The following is a 22378-nucleotide window of genomic DNA, read 5'->3' as shown; positions in this document are numbered from 1 at the left end:
GCTGGTCCCGGATCTAGTGTGTCCACCTCTGAGCTCCTGTGTTGGCTTTGTTTTCTGGCTCTTTCCTGAAGCAGCAAAGATGGCCCCGGAGCTCAAGGGGGCTATCTACTTAGCAACAGAGAGAGAGAGCAACTCTTTCCCCATCATTCCAGCAAAAGTCAAGGGTTGACGCTCATTGTTTATGATTGGCTGAGCAGAGATTGCGAGCCTACCAGTGAGCCAATCACAGTGGCCAGGGAAACGCCGTGTTCTCATTGGCCCCAGTCTCCTGCACACTTGGACAGAGGATGGAGACAGGGTGGTTCCCTCAGAAGGGAATGAGAGTGGCGCTGGCCGAGGTAGAGTCCTCTTTCTCTGTGGAGCAAGGGAAGCTTGCTCACCAAGGTGACTGAGACTCTGGCTGGTCATGCCAGTGGCAGGAGGACCGGCCTGAGCTGTGGCAGCCGTTCAGTCAGCAGCTTTGGAGACGGTGGCAGTTCCAGCTCTCCCCAGGGTAGCGCTGGACTGCAGATCGGAGACGGGGCCTGAGGCTCGAGTGCAGAGAAATAACCTTTAGGTTTCCTCACCTTAAAGGACTGACATCGTAGAGGTCTCTTAGGTTCTCAGTCTCAGCTTGAAAGAGGGAAGGCCACCAGCGCTGTGAGCCTAGGAACTTCCCAAGGAATGGCAGCAAGAGCCCTACCCACGTTTGGGGCTAAGCATTGAGCCTGGCAGGCCACACAGTGATCTGTCCCCAGCACCGAGCTCCCACCTCTATCCTCACAGCCAACCTGCCCCCAACACTGGCCAAGTCCCAGGTGAGCAGCGTGCGTAAGAACCTCAAGCTGCACTTGCTGAGCGTGCTCAAGCACCCTGCCTCCTTGGAGTTCCAGGCCCAGATCACCACCCTGCTGGTGGACCTGGGCACCCCCCAGGCAGAGATCGCCCGCAACATGCCCAGCAGCAAGGATTCCCGCAAACGGCCCCGGGATGATGCTGACTCCACGCTGAAGAAGATGAAGCTGGGTGAGCTGGGTAGTAAGGCTTGGGACTGGCTGGGGTGGCTTTGGTACACAGCGTTAAGTTGCATTAGTACACAGGGCATTCCGTAGCATGATTTGGTAAACATATCCAAGTAAAATAACTGTGGTGTGTAGTACATTGAGTAAGTGTGACCGTGTGTTTCTGAGTAGGGACTTCTAGTCTAGGAAAGGATGACCTTGGTCTTTCTGTCTCCTTTCTGGACTGCTGGGATGACGGGTGTGTGGCCAATTCGGATTCATTTAGATGTTACAGAGAGGAATGAAGTGAGTGGCGAGTGTGTCTTAGTCTGAATGTTTTCTTTCCTGTTTATACATGTGTAGAAGGCTCTTTTCCTTTATGTGATATATAGAATTGGATTTTTCTTTTTTTGGTTTTTGGATTTCTCTGTGTAACCATCCTGACTGTCCTGGAACTCACTCTGTAGCCCAGGCTGGCCTCAAACTCACAGAGATCCGCCTTCCTCTGCCTCCTGAGTACTGAGATGAAAGGCGTGCGCCACCACTGCCCAGCTTGGATTTTTCTTTTTTAATTTGAAATTTTTAACATATTTGGTTTTTGTTGAGACACAGTCTTACCTCCTCCGCCTCCAAGTGTAGGGAATGCAGGCATGCGTCACCACCCTAGCTTTGAAGTGACTTCTGGGGTACGCAACGATAGTGTTGACCATAACAGACTCTCCGTACCAGCATTTTAAAAAATGTCACCTGTGTTTGTTTATAGAATATTTCTGAAATTATTTGGGGGTTTTGTTTTGTTTTTGTCAGGATCTCACTCTATAGTCCTGGCTGGCCTTCAAACTCATAGAGATCCACCTGCCTCTGCTTCTGAAGTGCTGGGCTTGCAGATGTGTGCCAGTGCACTGAGCTATGAAGTTCTTTTTCATATTCAAGTGGAATTAACTAATTTCATAAGGGCCGCTGTGGGAATCTAGCTACATTTCTCCATTGCTCAGTGAGTGAGAGCAGCGTTCTGCTTTCATTAGGTTTCTAGGAGTGTTTATGTGTGCACATTGGAATCTACTGCATGTTTGGTCTTTATTGTGGTGGGCTGCACATGTGCCATGGCGTGTGTATGGAGGCCAGGGCACAACTCTGTGGTGTCTGGCCTCTCCTTCCCCCTTACGTGAGTTCTGGGGATTGAACTCAGATCTTCAGGTTTGTGCAGGAAGCACCTTTCCCCACTGAGCCCATCTCGGGCCCTGCATCTTTTTACTATTTATTTTAGCTTTTTCATTAGATTCATTTTATTTTATGTGTGAGCGTTCTGCTTGCACACATTTATGTTTATCACATCTATGCTTGGTGTCTTTGGAAGACAGAAGAGGGTATCAAATCCCCTAAAACTGGCATTGCAGTTAGTTGTGAGCCACTGTTTGGGTGTTCTTAAGTCTAAGCTACCTCTATCCCTGCCCTGCATCTTTTTAATGGTGGCCAGGTACTTTGTAATGGGCATGGGAACGTTCACAGTTAGATTTGTGGACATCTCATTTCTGCCCCTGCTGTAGACTGTCCTACACATCTAATCATAGGACACTCCTGAAGGGAGGCACTTAAGTGAACGGCGTGTGCATTTACATTCTGTGTAAAGTCCATCTCTCTCTCTCTCTCTCTCTCTCTCTCTCTTTAATGATTGATTGATTGAGACAGAGTTTCTTCTCTCTGTAGCCCTGGCTGTCCTGGAACTCACTCTGTAGTCCAGGCTAGCCTCGAACTCACAGAGATCTGCCTGCCTCTGCCTCCCGAGTGCTGGGATGAAAGGTGTGCGCCACCACTGCCCACCCGGCTAAGATACATTTTTATTTTTAATCATGTATGTGCATGTATGTCTGTGGGTGTGTGTATGAGCATGAGTGCAGTCGCTCACAAAGGCTGGCAGAGGACATTGGACCCTTTGGTACTGGAGTTACAAGCATTATTTGTGAGCTGTGTGACATGAGTGATGGACACCAAATTTGGGTCCTTTGGAAAAACAGCAAATGCTCTCATGGGTTGACCCATTTGTCCAGCTCCATATTTCTTAAAACTTACTGTTTTAAAGTGATTTTGGATGGCCAGACAGGTTGCAGAAGTGGTACTGGAGCCTTCTGTGTCTGGATATGGATCACACAGTGCATTGGGTCCATATGTCTCTCACTTGCTCACTCAGCTAGCGTCCTGCCATATCTACTAAGTCCCCTACTGTGGAATGCCAATCTCTAGCAAGGCATGGTGGTACACGCCTCTGATCCCAGCACTTGGGCATCTGAAGCAGGGGAGTCATGAGTTCCAAACTAGTCTGAGCTATATAGTAAGTTTAGGCCAACCTGAGGTACATAAGAAAGTGTCTCGGGGCTGGAGAGATGGCTCGGTGGTTTAGAGCACTGGCTGCTCTTCTAGAGGACTGTGGTTCAGTTCCCAGCACCACACGGCAGCTCATAACTGACTGTAACTCCAGTTCCAGGGGATCCAACACCCTCATGCCAATGCACATAAAATAAAGTTAAATTAAAATTTAAAAAAAAAAAAAGACAGTGTCTCAGAAAGGGGGGCTGGGTGGAGCTGGTGTGATGACTCAGGTTAAGAGTGCTCTCTGTTCTTTCAGAGGACCCGGGTTCAATTCCCAGTACTGACAAGGCAGCTCATAACAATCTGTTAGTCCAGTTCTAGGGCATCTATCACCCTCTTCTGACCTCCACATGCACACATATGATGCACAGATATACATACATGCAGGCAAGTACCCTCACATATAAACTAAATAAACAACTCTTTTAAAAGGTGAAGGAGGATGATGTCAGTGATGGGGACAGTAACAGCAGCATTGTCTCTTGCTGGGGACACCTGCCTAGTGAGTACGGGTCCTGCCTTCCGTCCTCAGTGTGGAGTATATTCATGATGTATTCATCATCTTGGAGCTGGTCAACTAGAGGTTTTTGGCTTTTTGCCGTGTCCCAGATGAGCCCCGAGACCCAGGAAGACATGGATCCTGGGCCTGTGGTGCTTTCATGGCCATGGCACATGCAGCTCAGCTACTTGCCTGCTGTGTGGCTGCTCCCTGCAGTGACCTGCTAGAGGCAGGGCCACCTGGCTCCCTGAGCACAGGTCCTGCTGCAGTCGAGAGCCAGCCTCTTGTTCCCTTCCCCTTCTCAGAGCCCAACTTGGGAGAAGATGATGAGGACAAAGACTTGGAGCCTGGACCATCAGGGACTTCGAAGGCCTCAGCCCAGATCTCAGGCCAGTCAGACACGGACATCACCGCTGAGTTCTTGCAGCCTCTGCTGACACCTGACAATGTGGCCAATCTGGTGAGGAAGGACAGGAGTCTGGATCCCAGTCTTTCTCTGGCCACCTTCTGGTAGCATCAGCCAGAGGGTCCCTTCCACCCTTGGATGGGCCTGTTCTCATCCTTCCTCCTTCCAGAGGCCATTAGTCCTCAGTATCCCACTCCCCATCTACTCACTCTGTTATTGGGGGCGGGGTCTCTCCCAAGTGGACAGCCTGGTGGTCATTGGGTCTGCAGAAAGCTGAGACAAGGAGAGCAGGCCCAGCCCGACCAGTTCCTGCTGCTTCTCCCATGCTGCCCCAGGCTGAGCTGGCTAAGGATTCCCCTCCCTGGGCATCCCGCAGGTCCTCATCAGCATGGTGTACCTGCCTGAGACCATGCCTGCCTCCTTCCAAGCCATCTACACCCCGGTGGAGTCAGCAGGCACTGAAGCCCAGATCAAGCACCTGGCTCGGCTCATGGCCACGCAGATGACAGCTGCAGGGCTGGGTCCTGGTGAGTCTTGTGCTGACCCAGGCCAGGCCTTGGCACTGGACTCTCCTTCTGGAAAAGCTGTGGGGGTGAAGGTCATGTGCCACCCCTCATGGGTCCATCATTATGCAGAACGCTCAGTGTCTCAGGCCCTGGGCTTTGAAACCCAGCAGACTTCACCTTGAGGTCCAGACTGAACCTGACGGACTGTCAGGTCACTGAGAGTTCCCCTTATTTCGTCAGTATGTTTTTGTTTTTTCGTGTGTGCCCTCAGAGGCCAAGAAGAGGGTGTCAGGTCTTGGGGAGATGGAAGAATCACCAGAGGTGGTGTTGGGAGCGGGAGCGAAACCTGGGTCCTCTGCAAGAGCTGCAAATGCTCTTCACACTGAGCCACCCCTCCAGTCCAGGCTTTTGTCGTCTTGTTGTGGAACCCATGTTGGCCTCTAACGTGCACCAGTCTTCCTGCCTAGTCCTGAGTGTGGGGATTACAGGTGTGAGCCACACTCGCACCAGCCTGTTCTTTGAGGTGTAAATTGTGTCAGCGCGGCTGTGAGCCTCACAAAGCACGTACTTTCTTTCCACCTTTACGTGGGTTCCAAAGACTGGACTCAGCCCCTTACCCTCTGAGCCATGCACCAGTTCAGACCCTGTTGTCGTGAGCATAGCTACTGTGAACAGCAGTCTACGAGTCTTTGGTGCGTTCAGGTTTTCCCTAGTGAAGACTGCTAATCATGAGGATGCCTGAGTGGCACTCACTTGACATCCTAGGGAGTGGAGGCAGGAGGATTAGAGGTCATCCTTGCATGCATAGTGAGTTTGAGGACAGCCTGGAGTGCATGAGACCCTAAGTCACCAACCCCAAATGGGCCGGTACGTCATCTCAGTGGCTACAAGTATTTGCTGTCAAGCTCAGAACTTGAGTTTGATCCCTGGGACCTGCGTGGTGGAAGGAGAGAAGCCCACACTACACATGCACCCTGGCACATGCATGCACATCCCCGTACAAATAGATAAGATGCAACAAACCTTTTAGACAAGAAGCTGGGGAGATGGCTTGGTGGGCATGTGCTTACTGTGTCAGTTGGCATGAGGACTTGTGTTTGATCCCTAACATCCACAGAGAAGCCAAGGTGGTGTGCTGGCTACCCAGCGCCGGATGAGGGCAGAGACAGGTGGGTCCTGGATCTCCCTGGCCAACCAGTCTTTTTTTTTTTTTGGTTTTTCGAGACAGGGTTTCTCTGTGTAGCTTTGCACCATTCCTGGAACTCACTCTGTAGCCCAGGCTGGCCTCAAACTCACAGAGATCCGCCTGGCTCTGCCTCCCGAGGGCTGGGATTACAGGTGTGCGCCCCCACGCCCGGCTGCCAGCCAGTCTTAATGAAACAGCTGGCTGTGCAGTGTTCCGCGGTGACCCGTCTTAGAACACCAAGTGTGGCTGGTCGGATGGCTCGGTTGGCAGAGGTGCCTGCTGCTGTCAATCTGATGACCTGAGTTTAATCCGTGGGGCTCATTGAGAGAACCAACTCCACAGATTGTCCTCGCACCTACGTACGTACGATACATAAATACAGTGTAATGATTTAAAAAAAAAAGCCAGGCAGGGCAGCATACCCGTTTAACCCTGGCACTCAGGAGGCAGAGGCAGGCAGGTCTCTGGATTTGAGGCCAGCGGTTTAGAGTGAGTCCCGGCTAGCTAGGGCTGCACGGTGAGACCCTGTCTCAATTTTTAAAAAAAGTAGAGCCGGGCAGTGGTGTCACATGCTCTTTTTTTTTTTTTTTTTTTTTTTAAAGATTTATTTATTTATTATGTATAGTGTTCTGTCTGCACGTATCCCTGCAGGCCAGAAGAGGGCACCAGATCTCATTACAGATGGTTGTAAGCCACCATGTGGTTGCTGGGAATTGAACTCAGGACCTTTGGAAGAGCAAGCAGTGCTCTTAACCTCTGAGCCACCTCTCCAGCCCGTCACATGCTCTTAATGTGAGTTCAAGGCCAGCCTGGTCTACAGAGTGACTTCCAGAACAGCCAGAGCTGTTACACAGAGAAACCCTGTCTCAAAAAAACAAAAAGACCCACACAAAGTAGTGATAAAAGAAGTTAAGAATCCGTCTCTCACTTTGATGTGTGAGCACAGTCTAGCACATTAACAGACAAGTCACACACGCATACATCTGCACAAACATAAACCTAAGAGAGCTTGCTTGTGACGTATCTCGGTTGGCTGTAACATGGGCTGTGCCTCCCAGAGTGAAGCCTTCTGGTGGATCCTTGGGTCATGTTGCTGCGTGCACAGCAGAGACTGGGCCACGGGATGATGGAGCTGAGGGTGCTGTGGCTGCTCCCTCAGGGATGATGGGGCTGAGGGTGCTGTGGTTCCTCCCTCAGGTGTGGAGCAGACGAGACAGTGCAAGGAGGAACCCAAGGAGGAGAAGGTGGTGAAGCCAGAGAGCGTCCTCATCAAGAGGCGCCTGTCTGTGCAGGGCCAGGCCATCTCTGTGGTGGGCTCCCTGAGCACCATGTCCCCCTTGGAGGAGGAGGTACCCCAGGCCAAGAGGAGGCCGGAACCCATCATCCCTGTCACGCAGCCACGGTGAGTCCTCTTCTAGTTGGACATGGGCCCCGAGGGCTGGATCAGGTTCCCCCTGACTTCAGAGTCAGTGGGTTTCTGCAGCCACACCTCTTTTTTCTGTCTTGGGAGAATGGTGGTGCCTCTCAGAGATGGAGTCACTAGGTTAGAGAACTCGGGTCACAAGTCATGTGACAGTGAGGCCGTCAGTGTTGGTCCTGATGTGCAGCAAGGGCTCTTGCTCATCGTCGCCACCCTCATCTTCCCATCACTTTTACCCCAGATCAATCTCGACCCACCTGAGGGTCCAGTGTTACCGGCTCCCTTGCAGCCTCTGGCTCCCTCCCCATTCCTCTTCCTCACCACAGCAAGCCCCGGCCAGGGTCTTTGTGCCTACCCTTCTCTGTCTGAGACCCTTCTGGTCCTGCCTGTTCTCACAGGGAGGCACCCTCCTGGGCAGAAACAGTCACAATTTCCTTCTCACTCAGTCTTCCTGGTGTGCTGACCTCACTCGGGGAATTCGTAGCTGGGGAGGGCCTGTGTGTCTTTGTGTGGCCCAGTCCCAGAGCTGGGGCCACCACATAGGCTGGGATGCAGAAAGCATGCCAAGTCACTGTCCTTGCCCCTGTCCTCATGTAGGCTGGCAGGCGCTGGTGGGCGCAAGAAGATCTTCCGTCTGAGTGATGTGCTGAAGCCCCTGACAGATGCCCAGGTGGAAGCCATGAAGCTGGGAGCCGTGAAGCGGATCCTGAGGGCTGAGAAGGCTGTAGCTTGCAGTGGGGCGGCCCAGGTGTGCTCTGCAGTTCAGTGAAAAGTCTGTGTGGCTCTCCAGTCCCTGGCTCCTCCAGGCTTGACTCCACCCCCTGCGAAATCAGAGCAGCAGCCTTCTAGACAGTGGAGACTTGTGAGGTGGGGGGCAGCTCTCCATGGGGCTGGTCCTGCAGGGCTGGTTCTTAGTGGCCACTTTTCTTATCAGTTTTACATCTCAGACAGACCTATTTTAAAAAAGAAGTGTTTTGCTTTTTTAAAATTTGTTTGTTTAATTTATAGTATACGTGTGTTTGTCTGCGTGAGTTTATGTGCACTGTGTGTGTGCAGGAGCCCACAGAGGCCAGAAGAGGGTGCCGGATTCTCTGGAACTGGAGTTACAGGGAGTTGTGAGCCTCCGTGTGGGTTCTACAAACCAAACTCAGGTCCTCTGCAAGAGCACCCAGTGTTCTTAACCGTGAAGCTACCTCTCCAGCCTTTATTTTCTCTTTGTTTGTTTGTTTTATTGTTGTTGTTTTTGGTTTTTCTTTTTCTTTCCTTTTTTTAAAAGATTTATTTATTATGTATACAATATTCTGCTTGTATGTACGCCTGCAGGCCAGAAGAGGGCACCAGATCTCATTATAGATGGCTGTCAGCCACCATGTGGTTGCTGGGAATTGAACTCAAAACCTCTGGAAGGGCAGTCAGTGCTCTTAACCTCTGAGCCATCTCTCCAGCCCTGGTTTTTCTTTTTTTTTTTTTGTCGTTTTTTTTGTTTTTAGGTTTTGGAGACAGGGTTTCTTTGTGTAGCCCTGGCTGTCCTAGAACTCACTTTATAGACCAAGATGCCCTCGAACTCACAGAGATCCACCTGCCTCTGCCTTCTGAGTGCTGGGATTAAAGGCATGCACCACCACTGTCCGGCTTGTTTTTGGTCTTTCGAGACAGGATTTCTCTCTATAGCCTTGGCTGTCCTGGAACTCTCTCTGGAGACTCACAGAGATATGCCTGCCTCTGCCTCCCAAATGCTGGGATTATAGGCATGGACTATCATGCCTTGCTTTTTCTTTCATTTTAAGTATTTATCTGTGCATGCGTGTGTTTTCTTTGATTTGGATACTTTTGCCTCTGCACCTAGCATGTACAAAGGCTGAGGCTTTCATCCCCAGTTCCATGAAAGATTGTTCTGGACAATACAGACACCGTGTCCTCTTTATTGGTTGTCGCCCACGTCCTGTCCATGCCTAGAGGTGACAAAAAGAGAATCTTCAGGACCTTTTCCTGTACCCTGAAGGACCTGCTTACCACCCAGTTACTCCTGGGAGCTTGGGGTGGTTTGGTGACAGTTGATGGTTGGTTTCTTCCTTGTCCACTACCACTCAGTGTGATACTGCCGTGTTTATGCTTCATGCTGCCTCTTTGGTTGAAGGGTTGGTTGAGTGATGGAGTGATTGGTTTTCTAGATAAGGTCTCTCTCACTTTGACCATGCTGGCCTTGAACTCGAGCAGTCTGGGTGCTGACGCCGTAGATGTTAGCCGCTGTTCCCACGGTATACGGTGTCTGTACTGGGGGCTCCTGAGCCCGATTGAAGATGCTCTGGCGGCCACACTGACGTGTGCTCACCTCCCCAGGTGCGCATCAAGATCCTGGCCAGCCTCGTGACACAGTTTGACTCTGGACTCAAGGCAGAGGTGCTGTCCTTCATCCTGGAAGATGTCCGGGGCCGCCTGGACCTGGCTTTCGCCTGGCTCTACCAGGAGTACAACGCCTACCTAGCCGCAGGGGCCTCAGGCACCCTGGACAAGTACGAGGACTGCCTCATCCGCCTGCTCTCTGGCCTGCAGGAGAAACCGGACCAGAAGGACGGGTGAGGGCTGGCCGAAAGCCCCACCTCCCCTCCTGTGTCCCACTTCCCCTTCGTCCCGGTGCCACCCAGACTTGCCCTCCCCGTGTCCCTCTCTTTCTCCCTTTTTCCATTTCCTACAGAAGCCACGTAGACCATGCTGTGAGGGCTTGCGGTGATGTTCATCAGGGTCACTCCCCTTGGTCCGAGTGGCCTGTCACCCTCTGGGCTTCTGTTTCCCATCTGCACTAACAGTTCCCGGGGTGGGGCCCTGGCTTGGTGGTGGAGTACCTCCCTAGCACACAAGAAGCCCTGGGCTCCATCCCTAGTCGTAGCAAACAGCAGAAAGCGTCAGAGAGGGAGGAGCATGTCTGCCTCTGTGTGCCAGTCTGAAGCTCCGGACCCAGGGCTGAGGAGGCTGGGGTGCAGTTGGGCCACAGAGATATAGGCTGCCTTGCTGCACTTCTCCAGCAGGACACAGACAGGACTCTTTCCTGGGCAGGGTCTTCACCAAGGTGGTTTTGGAGGCCCCGCTGATCACCGAGAGTGCCTTGGAGGTGATACGGAAGTATTGTGAGGATGAGGTGAGCAGGCTGCAGCCGAGGCAGGAAGGGTCTGAAGGTCTGTGGTTTAGACTGGAGGCGGGGGTGACGTGAGGCCCAGTTCTGGGGACGGAGCCAGAGTGAGGCAGCACAGCAGGCTGAGTGTTGCTCCCATCTGCAGAGTCGCGCCTACCTGGGCATGTCGACACTTGGAGACCTGATCTTCAAGCGCCCTTCTCGACAGTTCCAGTACCTGCACGTCCTCCTCGACCTCAGCTCTCATGAGAAGGACAGGGTGAGCTTGTGCTCATCGCCAGCCAGTCTGGCTTTCCTGGCCTCAGGACTCTTGCTTTCCCGTCCCCACGGAGTCGGGCGCTAGCGAACCTGACCCTGAGCGTGCCGTGCCCTCCCTCCTCACTGTCTTCTCACTCCTGTTGGTGAACTGCAGCCTGAGGCAGCAGCCAGCAGAGGAGCCCATGTGACCACAGGCAGCATGCCTTCCCAGTAGACAGTGCCTAGGCACCCACCTGTGTAGACAGGACCCTGAGGGAGGAGACCTGAGATCACGGTAACACTTGGTGGCTGTGCTCCAGTTAGGAGTGGTGCGTGACCAGACAACGTTCCGTTAGCACAGCACCCCGGCCCTGGGCTGTCCTTTGCTACAAACTCAGGCTGAAGACCAGACCTGATCTCGTGGCTCCCGGCAGATTGTGTCTGAGTGAAATGAAGCTTGGCTAGTGACATGTGTTCTGGGCAGTGGGCTGCCTGTCCTGCCAAGTTCAAAGCCAAGGCCACTTGCCAGGGAGAGTCACTGTTGAGGAATGAGGAGAGCGAGAAGGCAGGGAGTAGCAGGATAGATGGGACTGGGGGGTGAGATGCTGCAGCCCGAGATGCTCGGCACTGCTGTCTTGGGCCTCAGCCTGGCCGTGTTTCACAGCACTGCTGCTCCATTCTGTGTCTTCCGCTCCTCCATCCTGCCTGTTTCCCCTCAGGTACGCTCCCAGGCCCTGCTCTTCATTAAGCGCATGTATGAGAAGGAGCAGCTTCGAGAGTATGTGGAGAAATTCGCCCTCAATTACCTGCAGCTCCTGGTCCACCCCAACCCACCCTCAGTGCTCTTCGGAGCTGACAAGGACACAGGTTGGATGCACTTCATCTGATTTGTGTTGGGCTCCACCCAGCCTATTAGAATGGCTGCTGGATAGTAGCAAGCAGGGCCAAGACAGACAGACAGACAGGAGTCCCTCAGCACAGTCCCACATCCTGCCAGATTGCAGACAGAAGGTCCTGCAGGGATGTGGAAAGCCCTCCCAGGAGAGGGTGTGAGGCCCAGGGAGGACATGTGAGCAGAAGTGGTTGTTCCCCAAAAAGGCGGGCGCACAAAGGGTTAGCAGCAGGGTCTTTGTACCAACTATAAGTAGGACCAGTGTGCACGGTAGCAGGGCTGCTGGGAGGCTGCCTGTGTAGTCCCTGACAGCCAGCCAGTGTGAGGACAGGACTTGGAGGATACAGGGTTAAATTCACGTGGTAGAATGACCTTCTAGCTGCCTTGGAGCTTGGTGGTTGGAGGTGTTGTGGGGAGTCCTGCTCCTTCTCTACCTATTCCCTCTTCCCACTGACTTCACTGAGAAGGCACAGACGGGGACAGGGCTTTGGGAAGGAAATCTAGGCCTCTATTGATGCATGGCCCTGTCCCATCAGAGGTGGCTGCGCCCTGGACCGAGGAGACCGTGAAGCAGTGTCTTTACCTCTATCTGGCTCTCCTGCCTCAGAACCACAAGCTGATCCATGAGCTGGCAGCCGTATACACTGAGGCCATCGCCGACATCAAGCGGACAGTGCTGAGGGTCATTGAGCAGCCGGTGAGGCCCCTGAGCCCACCTAGGCAGGGCTGAGTCCCCAACTCCAGCTGCTCCCTGGGTGTCCATCTCAGTAGGCACAAAGAGAATGGGTTGTCATCGGGATTTGTGGCTTTGGCTTGTGGGTGGCACTTCCATCACTCCTCAGCTCATAAGAAGGCACCGAGCGGCTCAGAGGTACAGAGCCTGGAGTGGGCACACCTGGAGGAGTGGGCACACCTGGCCTCACATTCTGCCTCTGTGCTTCTCACTCTGCCCTGCCATGAGGGTACCGGCCTTAGCATCTAAGCGCTTTAGCGTTTCCACTGGTCCCCATGCCGTTACCGAAGTCCTGAGCCACAGGGCCACCTCGTGAAAAGCAGTTCAGATGGTTGCCCTGTTTGCTGCTGGGTTCAGAACCCTTGGTTTTGTGTGACGGCTCCGCCCCAGCTTCACTTTGTTATTTAAGCAAGTCTCATTTTCTAGAGACCCGCCTGCCTCAGCTTCCCGAGTGCTGGGGTAACAGGCATGCACAGTCCTGCCCTCATGGTGTTTTTACTGTGGAAAACCCTAAGTAGAAATGGAGGGAGAAGGGCAGGGTGGGGCCTTTACCTAAGGTGCAGTAGCCCAGCGCCCAGAAAGAGAAGCGCTAGGCAGGCTCTGGGGCTGAGTGCCTCAGTGTCCTTCACACTGCAGGAGAGGGTGCCAAGGGCAGCCAGTGAGCCCCCTGCTCCATACTCACGGCAGCAGCTGCCTGAGTCTAGCTGTGCCCTCAGACTGGGATGGCAGTGGTTGCAGGAGGGTGCACAGCGACCAGGAAAGCCTCCCAAGGCATTGCCACACAGATTGGGCATGGAAGGCTGCAGACAGTTGGGTCACTGACACAGGAGAGACCTGGAGCCCAGTGACTTTAACCCCGCCCCCCAGCTTCTGCAGCCTCCTCGGATGCTCGCTGTAACCTGGTCTTGCTGACCTCTGATCTAGATCCGAGGGATGGGCATGAATTCCCCAGAGCTGCTGCTGCTAGTGGAAAACTGCCCAAAGGGGGCGGAGACGCTGGTCACCCGCTGCCTGCACAGCCTCACGGACAAAGGTGCCTGGGCCCTGCCTCCCGCCCTCCCTCCTGCCTGTTCTTCCCCTGCAAGAGCTGGCGCTGCTAAGGTCCCAAGGGACTGAGCCCCTGTGGATTTCTCCCATCCCTGGTCCTCACTGTAGAGAAAAGCCGTGTGAGCTGCATTTAGGGAAGGAGGGGCTGGGGATCCTGCTCTGGAATTGCACCGCCCCTTCCCCATGCCCACAAAGCCCTCCTCCCATATGCTTTCCTCCTCTGTCCCCTCCCAGTCACCCCAACTCTGCTTTTCTCTGTCTTCCTGAAGTGCCACCATCCCCAGAGCTGGTGAAGCGGGTCCGAGACCTGTACCACAAGCGGCTGCCTGATGTGCGCTTCCTCATCCCTGTGCTCAACGGGTTGGAGAAGGTAGGGCAGGGTAGGGCGGTGGCCAGCCCACTTCCGCGGTGTCTGGGCAGAGGCCTGTGAGAGCAGCAGGGAGTCCATCGTGCCCTGCGGGCAGCAGCTGCACGCCATCCTGTGGAGCAGGTCTCCAGGCCCATCTCGGCCTCGGGCACTGCTCCGGTGTCACGGTAGCATCTCACCGTTTGTGAGCATGAGTGCGCACACCATTGTCCCTGGCCTATGGGAAACCCGCCAGCAATAGCAGGGTCTCAGTAAGGTTGTGTCTCTAGTGAATTTGGGGCCAAGGATACCTTATCCCCTGATGGACGGGAATGAGGGTGACACTGTCCACCATAGGTAGGCAGCAGCTTTGGGGAGGCAGGGAACATGTGTCAAGAGGCTTAGAAGCCTCACTGGGTAAGTAGGTGGCTAGTGGGGCCCTCCAGCTCATCATCATCCTCCTCTCTCCACCCTTTCCCCCTTAGAAAGAGGTGATCCAGGCCCTGCCCAAGCTCATCAAACTCAACCCCATCGTGGTGAAGGAGGTCTTCAACCGCCTGCTGGGCACCCAGCATGGTAAGTGCCCTCCCTTCTCGCCAGCCCTCAGCTTACCCCCTCACTGCACAGGGGTCATGTGGGAAGGGCCCAGGAAGGCTACATGTCCTTAGAGGCCAAGGTCCCTGCTGTCCCTGCCCTCCTAGCCCCAAGGAGGGGTTTCTAAGGCTGAGAGCCAGGGGGCTTGTCTACTGTGGTAAGAAACAAAAGAAAAATGTTTGAGGAGGGAAAAATAGCCAGTGATGTGAACAAGTTCCTCATCCTGGTCCCTGTGGCCACAGTGGGACACAGTGGGAGGGCATGTGACTGCACAGCACAGCTGGTCTCCATCCCATAGCAGGAGGCCACCTCTCCAAACTGCCTCTTTCCACTCTCTGCCCCAACACAGCAGAAGGTTGAAGCCACTTAGCGTTTAGTGAGACCTGACGTGGCCCCTGCCCATGCCCATGCCCATGCGCTATGTAGAGTCCGTCCTGGCATGGCTGGGCCAGCTCAGCCTTCAGAGTGCACATCCCCGTGGGAACAGTAGGCCGCAGCAAGGCCGCTCTAACAAGGTGGGGGGGGGGAGTGGTGAAGACTTCAGGCCACTTCATCCAGTCTCACCCTCTGTCCCCCAGTCCCCGAAGCAGAGGGTGCCTTATCTGTGTACTGTTCCTCAAGTCTGGCCTGAGGCCCCCCTCTTTGCTGAGGCCTCTGTTCCATCTCCTCCCCTGTTGCCGCCCACTACAGGTGAAGGGAACTCAGCCTTGTCCCCCTTGAATCCGGGAGAGCTGCTGATTGCCTTGCACAACATTGACTCAGTCAAGTGTGACATGAAATCCATCATCAAAGGTGAGGCACCCTGTTCCCACATGGCCCAGCTTCCGTGGACTTGGGGCAGGGCTTCAGTCACCTGCATGGCCCCACTGGCCCCGTCTTGGCCCCTGTGTAAGGCACGTGCAGAGCTGTGCCTTGGCATCAGGTGAGTCTTGGCAATGCGGCCATCCCTCCCACTCAAGGGAGCAGAGCCCATGGAGCAGTTCAGAGGCACAAGGGCCTCTGCTGCATGATCAGATGCCAGGCCTGAGTTGAGCAACAGAAGACCTCCATAGCAGGGGCTTGGTGACAGTCTGGCAGGCTTCCTCTGCCCTGGCTGCCCAAGCATTCCCTCTGAGCCAGGCTCTCGCTCCATGCCACAAGCCCACTGCTGTCACCCTCGTGGCTCTTGGTAAGTATGGTGTAGTCAGGGCACAGAGCTCACAGAAGGTAGCCATGGAACACATGTGAGCCACACTGGACCCAAACCAAGAAGGGCTCTGCCCGTGAGCCTCCCCGGGGAAGACACCGTTTTCCCTTCCTTCTTCCCTTCCCCGGAGACTTGTGGGCCAAAACAACTCTGTTCCAGCAGGGCCCTGCCTGTCATCCTGTCCTCCACCTCTCTGCCCCTCCCTTTCCTCTTCTGGCCTGCAGTAGCTTCTTCAGAGACTGCTTTCCTGGCCCTCCTCAGCAATCCTAGTGGTGGGGCTTGTGCAGACAGGACAGAGGAGCTGCAGGCCCGGGGAAGGGATCAGGGACAGGTCTCAAAGGCTGTGGTCCAGGGCTGTGGGCTTTAGACACACACCACACACACACACACATTTACACACCACACACATTTTCTTGTAAGTTTTACCATGCTGGGAATGAACCTAGAGCCTCAAATGTGCCAGGCAAGTGTTCTACCACACCCTCACTTCTGTAGGTGCAGTGGAACAATCCTGTCCCCATAGCCCAGTCCCAAGGGCCGTGTGTTCATCACATAGTTTGTGCATAATCTGGAAACACACACACAAACACACACAGCCATCTCGGATCCAGTAGCAGCCCAGTCATGAAGAAGGAAGAAATGGTCCTGCCAAAGGCTGCACAGGCAGCTGGTGGACGGTCCCACCTTGTGCACTGTGGCGGTTTGCCTGGGAATGTTTGTCCGTCCCCAACCTCCAGCCTTGCTGGGCCCCAGCACCCGCAGCTCGCCCTGCATCTCATCTGTGCTTGTGTGAAATCCTGCCATCCCTGGGTGCTGTGGAGTCCCAGCACAGTGCTGGGTACAGGTCGGGACGCTGACAACCCTGGTAACTAGCTTGGCTGGGACATGGGCAGGGCCTTCTGAAGTGGGCTCACCTTCAGCCAGCGGGACCGATAGGGGGAGGTGACAGTGAGCTGAACCCGTTCAAAGCTAGGGCTGAACAGAGGTTCCAGGTGAGGGAGGAAACGGCCCCTGGCCTCATGCAGCCCTCTGGGGTGGAGGACAGTCTGGGCTGCTGAGGGGAGGGTTAGAGGCTGAGTGAGAAGCACAAGAAGAGGCTGGGTGGGCTCTGGCCTCAGGGCCCATCTGAGCAGCAGGGGAGCGTGTCTCCACAGAGGACCAGGCACCTCTCAAGTCCTGGCAGCCCTCTCCTCTGCCCTTCCGCCTGTGCATCTGCCGCAGTGCCCCTCCTCTCTCTGGGCCTCCTCCTTACAGACCACCCTCTCTCCATTGGCCTCTCAGAGATTTGCGGGTGGGGTGGGGTGGGGACCTTTCTTCTGGCTCAATAAAGACTTCCTGGTTGACACACTCACATGGCCAGTGGTGTTTGGGGAAGGACTTGAGAGGCAGCTCCTGTGATTGCCCCCCCAGCCCAGTAGGCCCCGACACTGCCACCCACTCCCAGGAGCTAGACCCCAAGCAAGGCCTGCTCCATGCTCTCTTCAGTTGACACCTTTCCACGTCCTGTGGGCACTGGCTACTCGACTGGGTCCTCATCCTGGGTCGGGCCCTCACCACTGCCTCTTCCCCTCCCTTCCCTGTTACTCTCCTGAATGTCCTCTGTCGGGTCCTCACTGCTCCATCAGACCCTACTGCCTTTGGTCAGCCTTCTGGCAGAGACCAGACTTTTTCTGCGGATGCTAGGGTGTCAGCAGCTCCTACCTCTCCCCCTTAGTGGGTTACAGCACCCCAGGGTTACAGCAGCTCCCCAGGACTGCCCTCAGGGAAGAGGCTGAGTCTCCCATTTGGCACACCACAGGGTATCCAGGGGTTCGGACACACCTATCTCCATCTTCCTGGGGGCAGGACCGTTGAACATCCTCATAAAGGGCCTTTTGTGGTAGGGGTGGAGAAGCTTGGGTGGGGTTCCCACTTGATGGGGACATCCAGGCAGAGAGGACAGGCCCACTCTCCGCCTCCTCACAGCCACCAACCTGTGTTTTGCGGAGCGAAATGTGTATACATCGGAGGTGCTAGCTGTGGTGATGCAGCAGCTGATGGAGCAAAGTCCCCTGCCCATGCTGCTCATGCGGACCGTCATCCAGTCCCTGACCATGTACCCCCGCCTGGGGGGCTTCGTCATGAACATCCTGGCCCGACTCATCATGAAGCAGGTAACCTGCCCTGGCCCAGGCAGTCGGCCACAGTGGGCCAATTTCAGCTGCCTGGGGAGCAGGATCCTATTCTGGAACGCCTACCAACCCTGCCTTTTGCTGTGCTCCCTCCAATTTCCTCCAACTGGCTACAGGGTGCCCAGTGAGAACAGTTAGAAGAGGTGTGAGTACCTCCCTTTATCCCACCCCTAGGCCCTACAGGGTACATAGCTCAGCTGGAAGCATCCGACCGGGAATTAGGGTGGGGGTGTTGGCTTTGTTTTAGTGAGGGTCTTGCTGTATAGCCCAGAATAATCAAGAACTCAAATTTGTGGTGATGCTCTTGCATCAGTCTTCCAAGTGCTGGGATTCTAAGCTTGCAGCACCAACTTTTAGAATTGTTTTGTGGAAATGATAATCAAGTTGTATCCTCCATCCGAGAGCTGGGTTCTGAGCAAAGGCTGTCCCTGTGCAGCATCTGGCTAAGGTCCCTTGCATCTGCAGCCTACTAAATATGGCTAAAGGCACCGGCTAGAGAGAACTGTGAGAACAACATGTGGGGGTGCTGACCTAGGGATTGGGGGCGGGGTCCCCTGGGGTCCCCCCCTTCCCGGGTCATGTCCTAGTACAGTTTCCTAGGTGAGAAAAGGCAAATTCCTGGGCAGGTGTATGAAGCCAGGAATATGTGGTCAAGTGGTGGTACCTGGGCTCCTAGCCATGGCAGTGCCTGCGGGAAGGAGGTGGCTGTTTGGGCCTTCCCCTGATGGCCCCCTCCCGCCCCACAGGTGTGGAAGTACCCCAAGGTATGGGAGGGCTTCATCAAGTGCTGCCAGCGCACCAAGCCCCAGAGCTTCCAGGTCATCCTGCAGCTACCTCCGCAGCAGCTTGGTGCGGTCTTTGACAAATGCCCTGAGCTCCGGGAGCCACTGCTGGCCCACGTGCGCTCCTTCACCCCCCACCAGGTACCTGGGCTGCGGAGCCGGCGCAAGCCAGCAAGAGGGCTCTGGAGGGTTTAAGTTCTGGGTTATGAGCTGCTGAAAGTTGCCTCTGGCCAGAGCTCTCTACAGCTCTGGCTCCCGCCTTTCCCTTAACCTAGCAAGCACACATTCCCAACTCCATCATGACTATCCTGGAGGCCAGCGGCAAGCAGGAACCCGAGGTCAAGGACACGCCTGCAGGGCCCCTGGAAGAGGTGAGGATAATGTGATCCACCTGCCTGTGGCTCTCACCCCAAGGCCCGGTTGTTAAACCCAGTCTCCCAAGATTGCGTTCCTGATAAAGGAGAACGGCCACCCCTCCCCCCTCCCCCATCCCCATCCCCATCCCCATCCCCCACTCTCCACCCCACTCGCTTGTCCAGATGGAGAAACTATGCAGTGTGCCCTCCATGCTTTCTGCAGCTTGGTGGCCTCTGTCTCCTCCATCCTGGGGGTTGGGAACCACCCTTTCTGAGCTGAGTGCCCCTCTCACTCCAGGATGACCTGGAACCCTTGGCTCTGGCTCTGGCCCCGGCCCCGGCCCCGGCCCCTGCTCCACGGCCCCCTCAGGACCTCATCGGCCTGCGATTGGCTCAGGAGAAGGCCCTGAAGCGGCAGCTGGAGGAGGAACAGAAGCTGAAGCCCACAGGCGTGGGAGTGCCTGCTGCCTCGGCATCATCCTCCATGCCGGCGGCGGTGCCAGCAGCCCGAGCCGGTCCCACCCCGGCTGAGGAGGCCATGGAATACCGGGAGGAGGGTCCCGAATGTGAGACCCCGGCCATCTTCATCAGCATGGATGATGACTCAGGGCTGGCTGAAAGCACACTCCTGGACTCCAGTCTTGAGGGTCCCCTGCCTAAGGTAGGGCGACCGCTAGAACTGCAGAGGGAGGCTGGAGCAGAGCCCCTGGCATGGGGCTGAGGGCGCAGCCTGCTCCTGACCCGCTGTCCCTTGCCTTCTCCCGCCACCAGGAGGCAGCAGCAGTCGGACCGAGCTCCAAGGATGAGCGGAGCCCGCAGAGCCTCAGCCACGCAGTGGAGGAAACCTTGACAACCTCCAGCCCGGAGGCCAGGGAACCCGAGAGCAAGGGGAACAGCTGACGGCTGCGGGAGTTTGGGGGGAGGAGCGGGGTGGGCCACCTAGAGCATTGCCTTAACACAAATAAAGGAGGTGGCGCTCAGGGCGTGGCTGCAGTGTCTCTGCAGCGGACTAGAAACTCAAGTCGGAGCAGTACTAGACTGCGCCTGCGCACACCCAGCTCCCACCCTGCAGGCGCCCCGCGCTGGTAATGTAACGGCAGGCAGGGTACAGGTTGCAGGCGCGGCCCACTGGCTAGCCTTCCTCCTACAGATCCACACACTTTCGAAACATGGGGGAGCCACCACCCAACGCCGACCCCTCATCCCAAAGCCGGAAGACTTCTCAAAGCTCAGAGAGGGGACGCAGTCGAGAGTCCTCGCAGCCTCTCTTGCCCGTCCCAGAGGACGGGCCTCGCCGAACTCTGGACGACGTGCTGCGCAGACCTCCGCAGCGGGGTAGTCGGGGCAGTCGGGGTAGTCAGGGCAGTCAGGACCTGCAGGCGACTGGCCTGCCTCACTGGCCACAGAGGACCAGCATCACCTCAGATAACCAAGGCGAGGAAGACATGGAGTACAACCGGTCCATGAGCTTAGGCTACCCACCAGGCTTTCCCCTGGAGTTCTCGCCACAGGCTTTCCTGGATGAGAACAGAATGATGCAGCAGTTCCCTCAGGGACAGGGCCTCTTAGAACAACTGGAGGATCCGGGCGCCGGCATCCTGGGCCAGCTCAACATGTACCCACAAGAGGACCAGTTGATGGGCCAGGCCGTGCAGCACGGGCCGTACCTGAGGGACGACCCCACTCTCCACTCAGGGCCCTCTGACCTGGGCTTCATGCCCTTCGTCGGAGAGGTACCTGACCCCGAGCCCCGCGAGCTGGCAGTGCAGAACGCCAAGGCCTACCTGCTGCAGACCAGCGTGAACTGCAGCCTCAGCCTGTGAGAGGAGATTGGGGGTGGGGAAGGCGGGCAGCAGGCTGGGAAGGGCCCTAGCCAAGGCTGCCTTGGGTGTGGGGTCTCTGTGGACATCATCTAACCTGGCAGAGAACTGGGGGAGGAATAGCAACAGGTGCCGTCTCCGCGCCAGCACACCCCACCTTAACATCTAGTCCCAAGGATTCACAGAGCCGCTAAGCCTGTTTCTGCAGGAGACTGAACCAGAGAGGTTGGGTTGCTTATCTAAAATCACACAGCACCGGAAGTGGTAGAGCCAGCACTGCAGAACAAGGCTTCTGGCTCCCAGGGCCCTATTCTTGTCTACTAACTCCTGTCTGAGGAGGGTGCTTGTCAGTCACTGAGCTGCGGTCATGGTCCCCTCCCTCTTCTGTTAGGTATGCCGTAGAGAATGAAATACGAATGTTGAATGTGGCATAGTCGATGAGAAGGGCTTAGGAGGTAGCACCCTGCATATAACGGGAGGAAGAGTGGTCCAGAGATAGGGCACAGCCAGGCCTTGGAAGGGCGCTGCTATGTCTGGACCACAGTGGGCAGGGGGAACAAGAGGATGAGACAGGGCTGCCTAAAGCATGTAGCCGATTCCATTCCCCCAGTGCCGAGAACCTGCTGTGGCTCCCTGCTGACTGGAAGACGACATTCAGGAGGTGTGGCTCCCCACCCTGCCCACAGTGGAGACTCAGTTTCCACTCACCAATTAGTCTCTACCTCAGCTCCAGATCCACTCAAAACTAACACGTTTCCAGTCTTGAGAGCTTCAAGATTTCTTCCTAAAATGCCCTGGCCAGTCTCACTTGTTCTTTTTTCAAGGTTTCATCTCTCTCTCTCTCTCTCTCTCTCTCTCTCTCTCTCTCTCTCTCGTGTGTGTGTGTGTGTGTGTGTGTGTGTGTGTGTGTGTGTTTGCACATGTGAACATATTGCTTGTGAAGGATAGAAGAGGGCATTGCATCCTCTGGCACTGGAGTTAGGCAGTTGCGGGCTTCCTGATGTAGGTGTTGGCAACCAAACTCTTGGTTCTCTGCAAGAGCAATGTGTACTCTTAACCACAGAGCTGTCTTTTCAGCCTTTTCAAGATGTTTTAAATATTAGTTTAGGTAGCTGGGTGGTGGTGGCGGCGGCGGCAGCGGCGGCGCACGCCTTTAATCCCAGCACTTGGGAGACAGAGGCAGGTGGATCTCGGTGAGTTCGAGGCCAGCCTGGTCTACAGAGTGAGTTCCAGGAAAGGCACAAAGCAACACAGAGAAACCATCTCGAAAAACCATTAATTTAGGGGCCTGGAGAGGTGGCTCAGGGGTTAAGAGCACTGGCTGCTCTTCCAGAGGTCCTGAGTTCAGTTCCCAGCAACCACATGGTGGCTCACAACCATCTATAATTATATCTGGTGCCCTCTTCTGGCCTGCAGGCATACATGCAGGCAGAACACTATACACAATAAATAAATCTTGCACATTTTTTTTCTAAATTTATTTATTATGTATACAGTGTTCTGCCTGCATGTATGCCTGCAGGCCAGAAGAGGGCACCAGATCTCATTTCAGATGGTTGTGAGCCACCATGTGGTTGCTGGGAATTGACCTCAGGACCTCTGGAAGAGCAGCCAGTGCTCTTAACCTCTGAGCCATCTCTCCGGCCCACATTTGTTATTCTTGCAGAGGAGCCAGGTTCAGTTTCCAGCACTCAGAAACCCCAGCACCTTCTGACCCCTG

General features: G+C 55.2%; 2 protein-coding genes across 2 annotated transcripts in view; both read left to right on the top strand.

Moving 5' to 3' along the window:
* Sympk (symplekin scaffold protein) overlaps positions 1-19818 on the top strand; it is a 32875-nt gene extending 13057 nt beyond the window's left edge. Inside the window, exons 9-27 of the mRNA XM_059280909.1 lie at positions 766-1005; positions 4152-4306; positions 4629-4779; positions 7142-7346; positions 7962-8112; positions 9705-9940; positions 10419-10500; positions 10640-10753; positions 11451-11598; positions 12160-12320; positions 13281-13389; positions 13673-13773; positions 14235-14325; positions 15034-15135; positions 17495-17682; positions 18447-18623; positions 18758-18853; positions 19137-19499; positions 19610-19818. Coding sequence (XP_059136892.1) covers positions 766-1005; positions 4152-4306; positions 4629-4779; positions 7142-7346; positions 7962-8112; positions 9705-9940; positions 10419-10500; positions 10640-10753; positions 11451-11598; positions 12160-12320; positions 13281-13389; positions 13673-13773; positions 14235-14325; positions 15034-15135; positions 17495-17682; positions 18447-18623; positions 18758-18853; positions 19137-19499; positions 19610-19738 — 2999 coding nt within the window. The 3' untranslated portion in view covers positions 19739-19818. The remainder of the gene's footprint in view (positions 1-765; positions 1006-4151; positions 4307-4628; positions 4780-7141; positions 7347-7961; positions 8113-9704; positions 9941-10418; positions 10501-10639; positions 10754-11450; positions 11599-12159; positions 12321-13280; positions 13390-13672; positions 13774-14234; positions 14326-15033; positions 15136-17494; positions 17683-18446; positions 18624-18757; positions 18854-19136; positions 19500-19609) is intronic.
* An 81-nt stretch (positions 19819-19899) lies between these two features.
* Rsph6a (radial spoke head 6 homolog A) overlaps positions 19900-22378 on the top strand; it is a 28078-nt gene continuing 25599 nt past the window's right edge. The window contains exon 1 of the mRNA XM_059246839.1: positions 19900-20657. Coding sequence (XP_059102822.1) covers positions 20008-20657 — 650 coding nt within the window. The 5' untranslated portion in view covers positions 19900-20007. The remainder of the gene's footprint in view (positions 20658-22378) is intronic.

The sequence above is a fragment of the Peromyscus eremicus genome, chromosome 1 (assembly GCF_949786415.1).
Source record: "Peromyscus eremicus chromosome 1, PerEre_H2_v1, whole genome shotgun sequence".
NCBI classification, from domain to species: domain Eukaryota; kingdom Metazoa; phylum Chordata; class Mammalia; order Rodentia; family Cricetidae; genus Peromyscus; species Peromyscus eremicus.
Note: the sequence above shows the minus strand (reverse complement) of the source record. Positions and strands in the feature narration are given on the sequence as shown.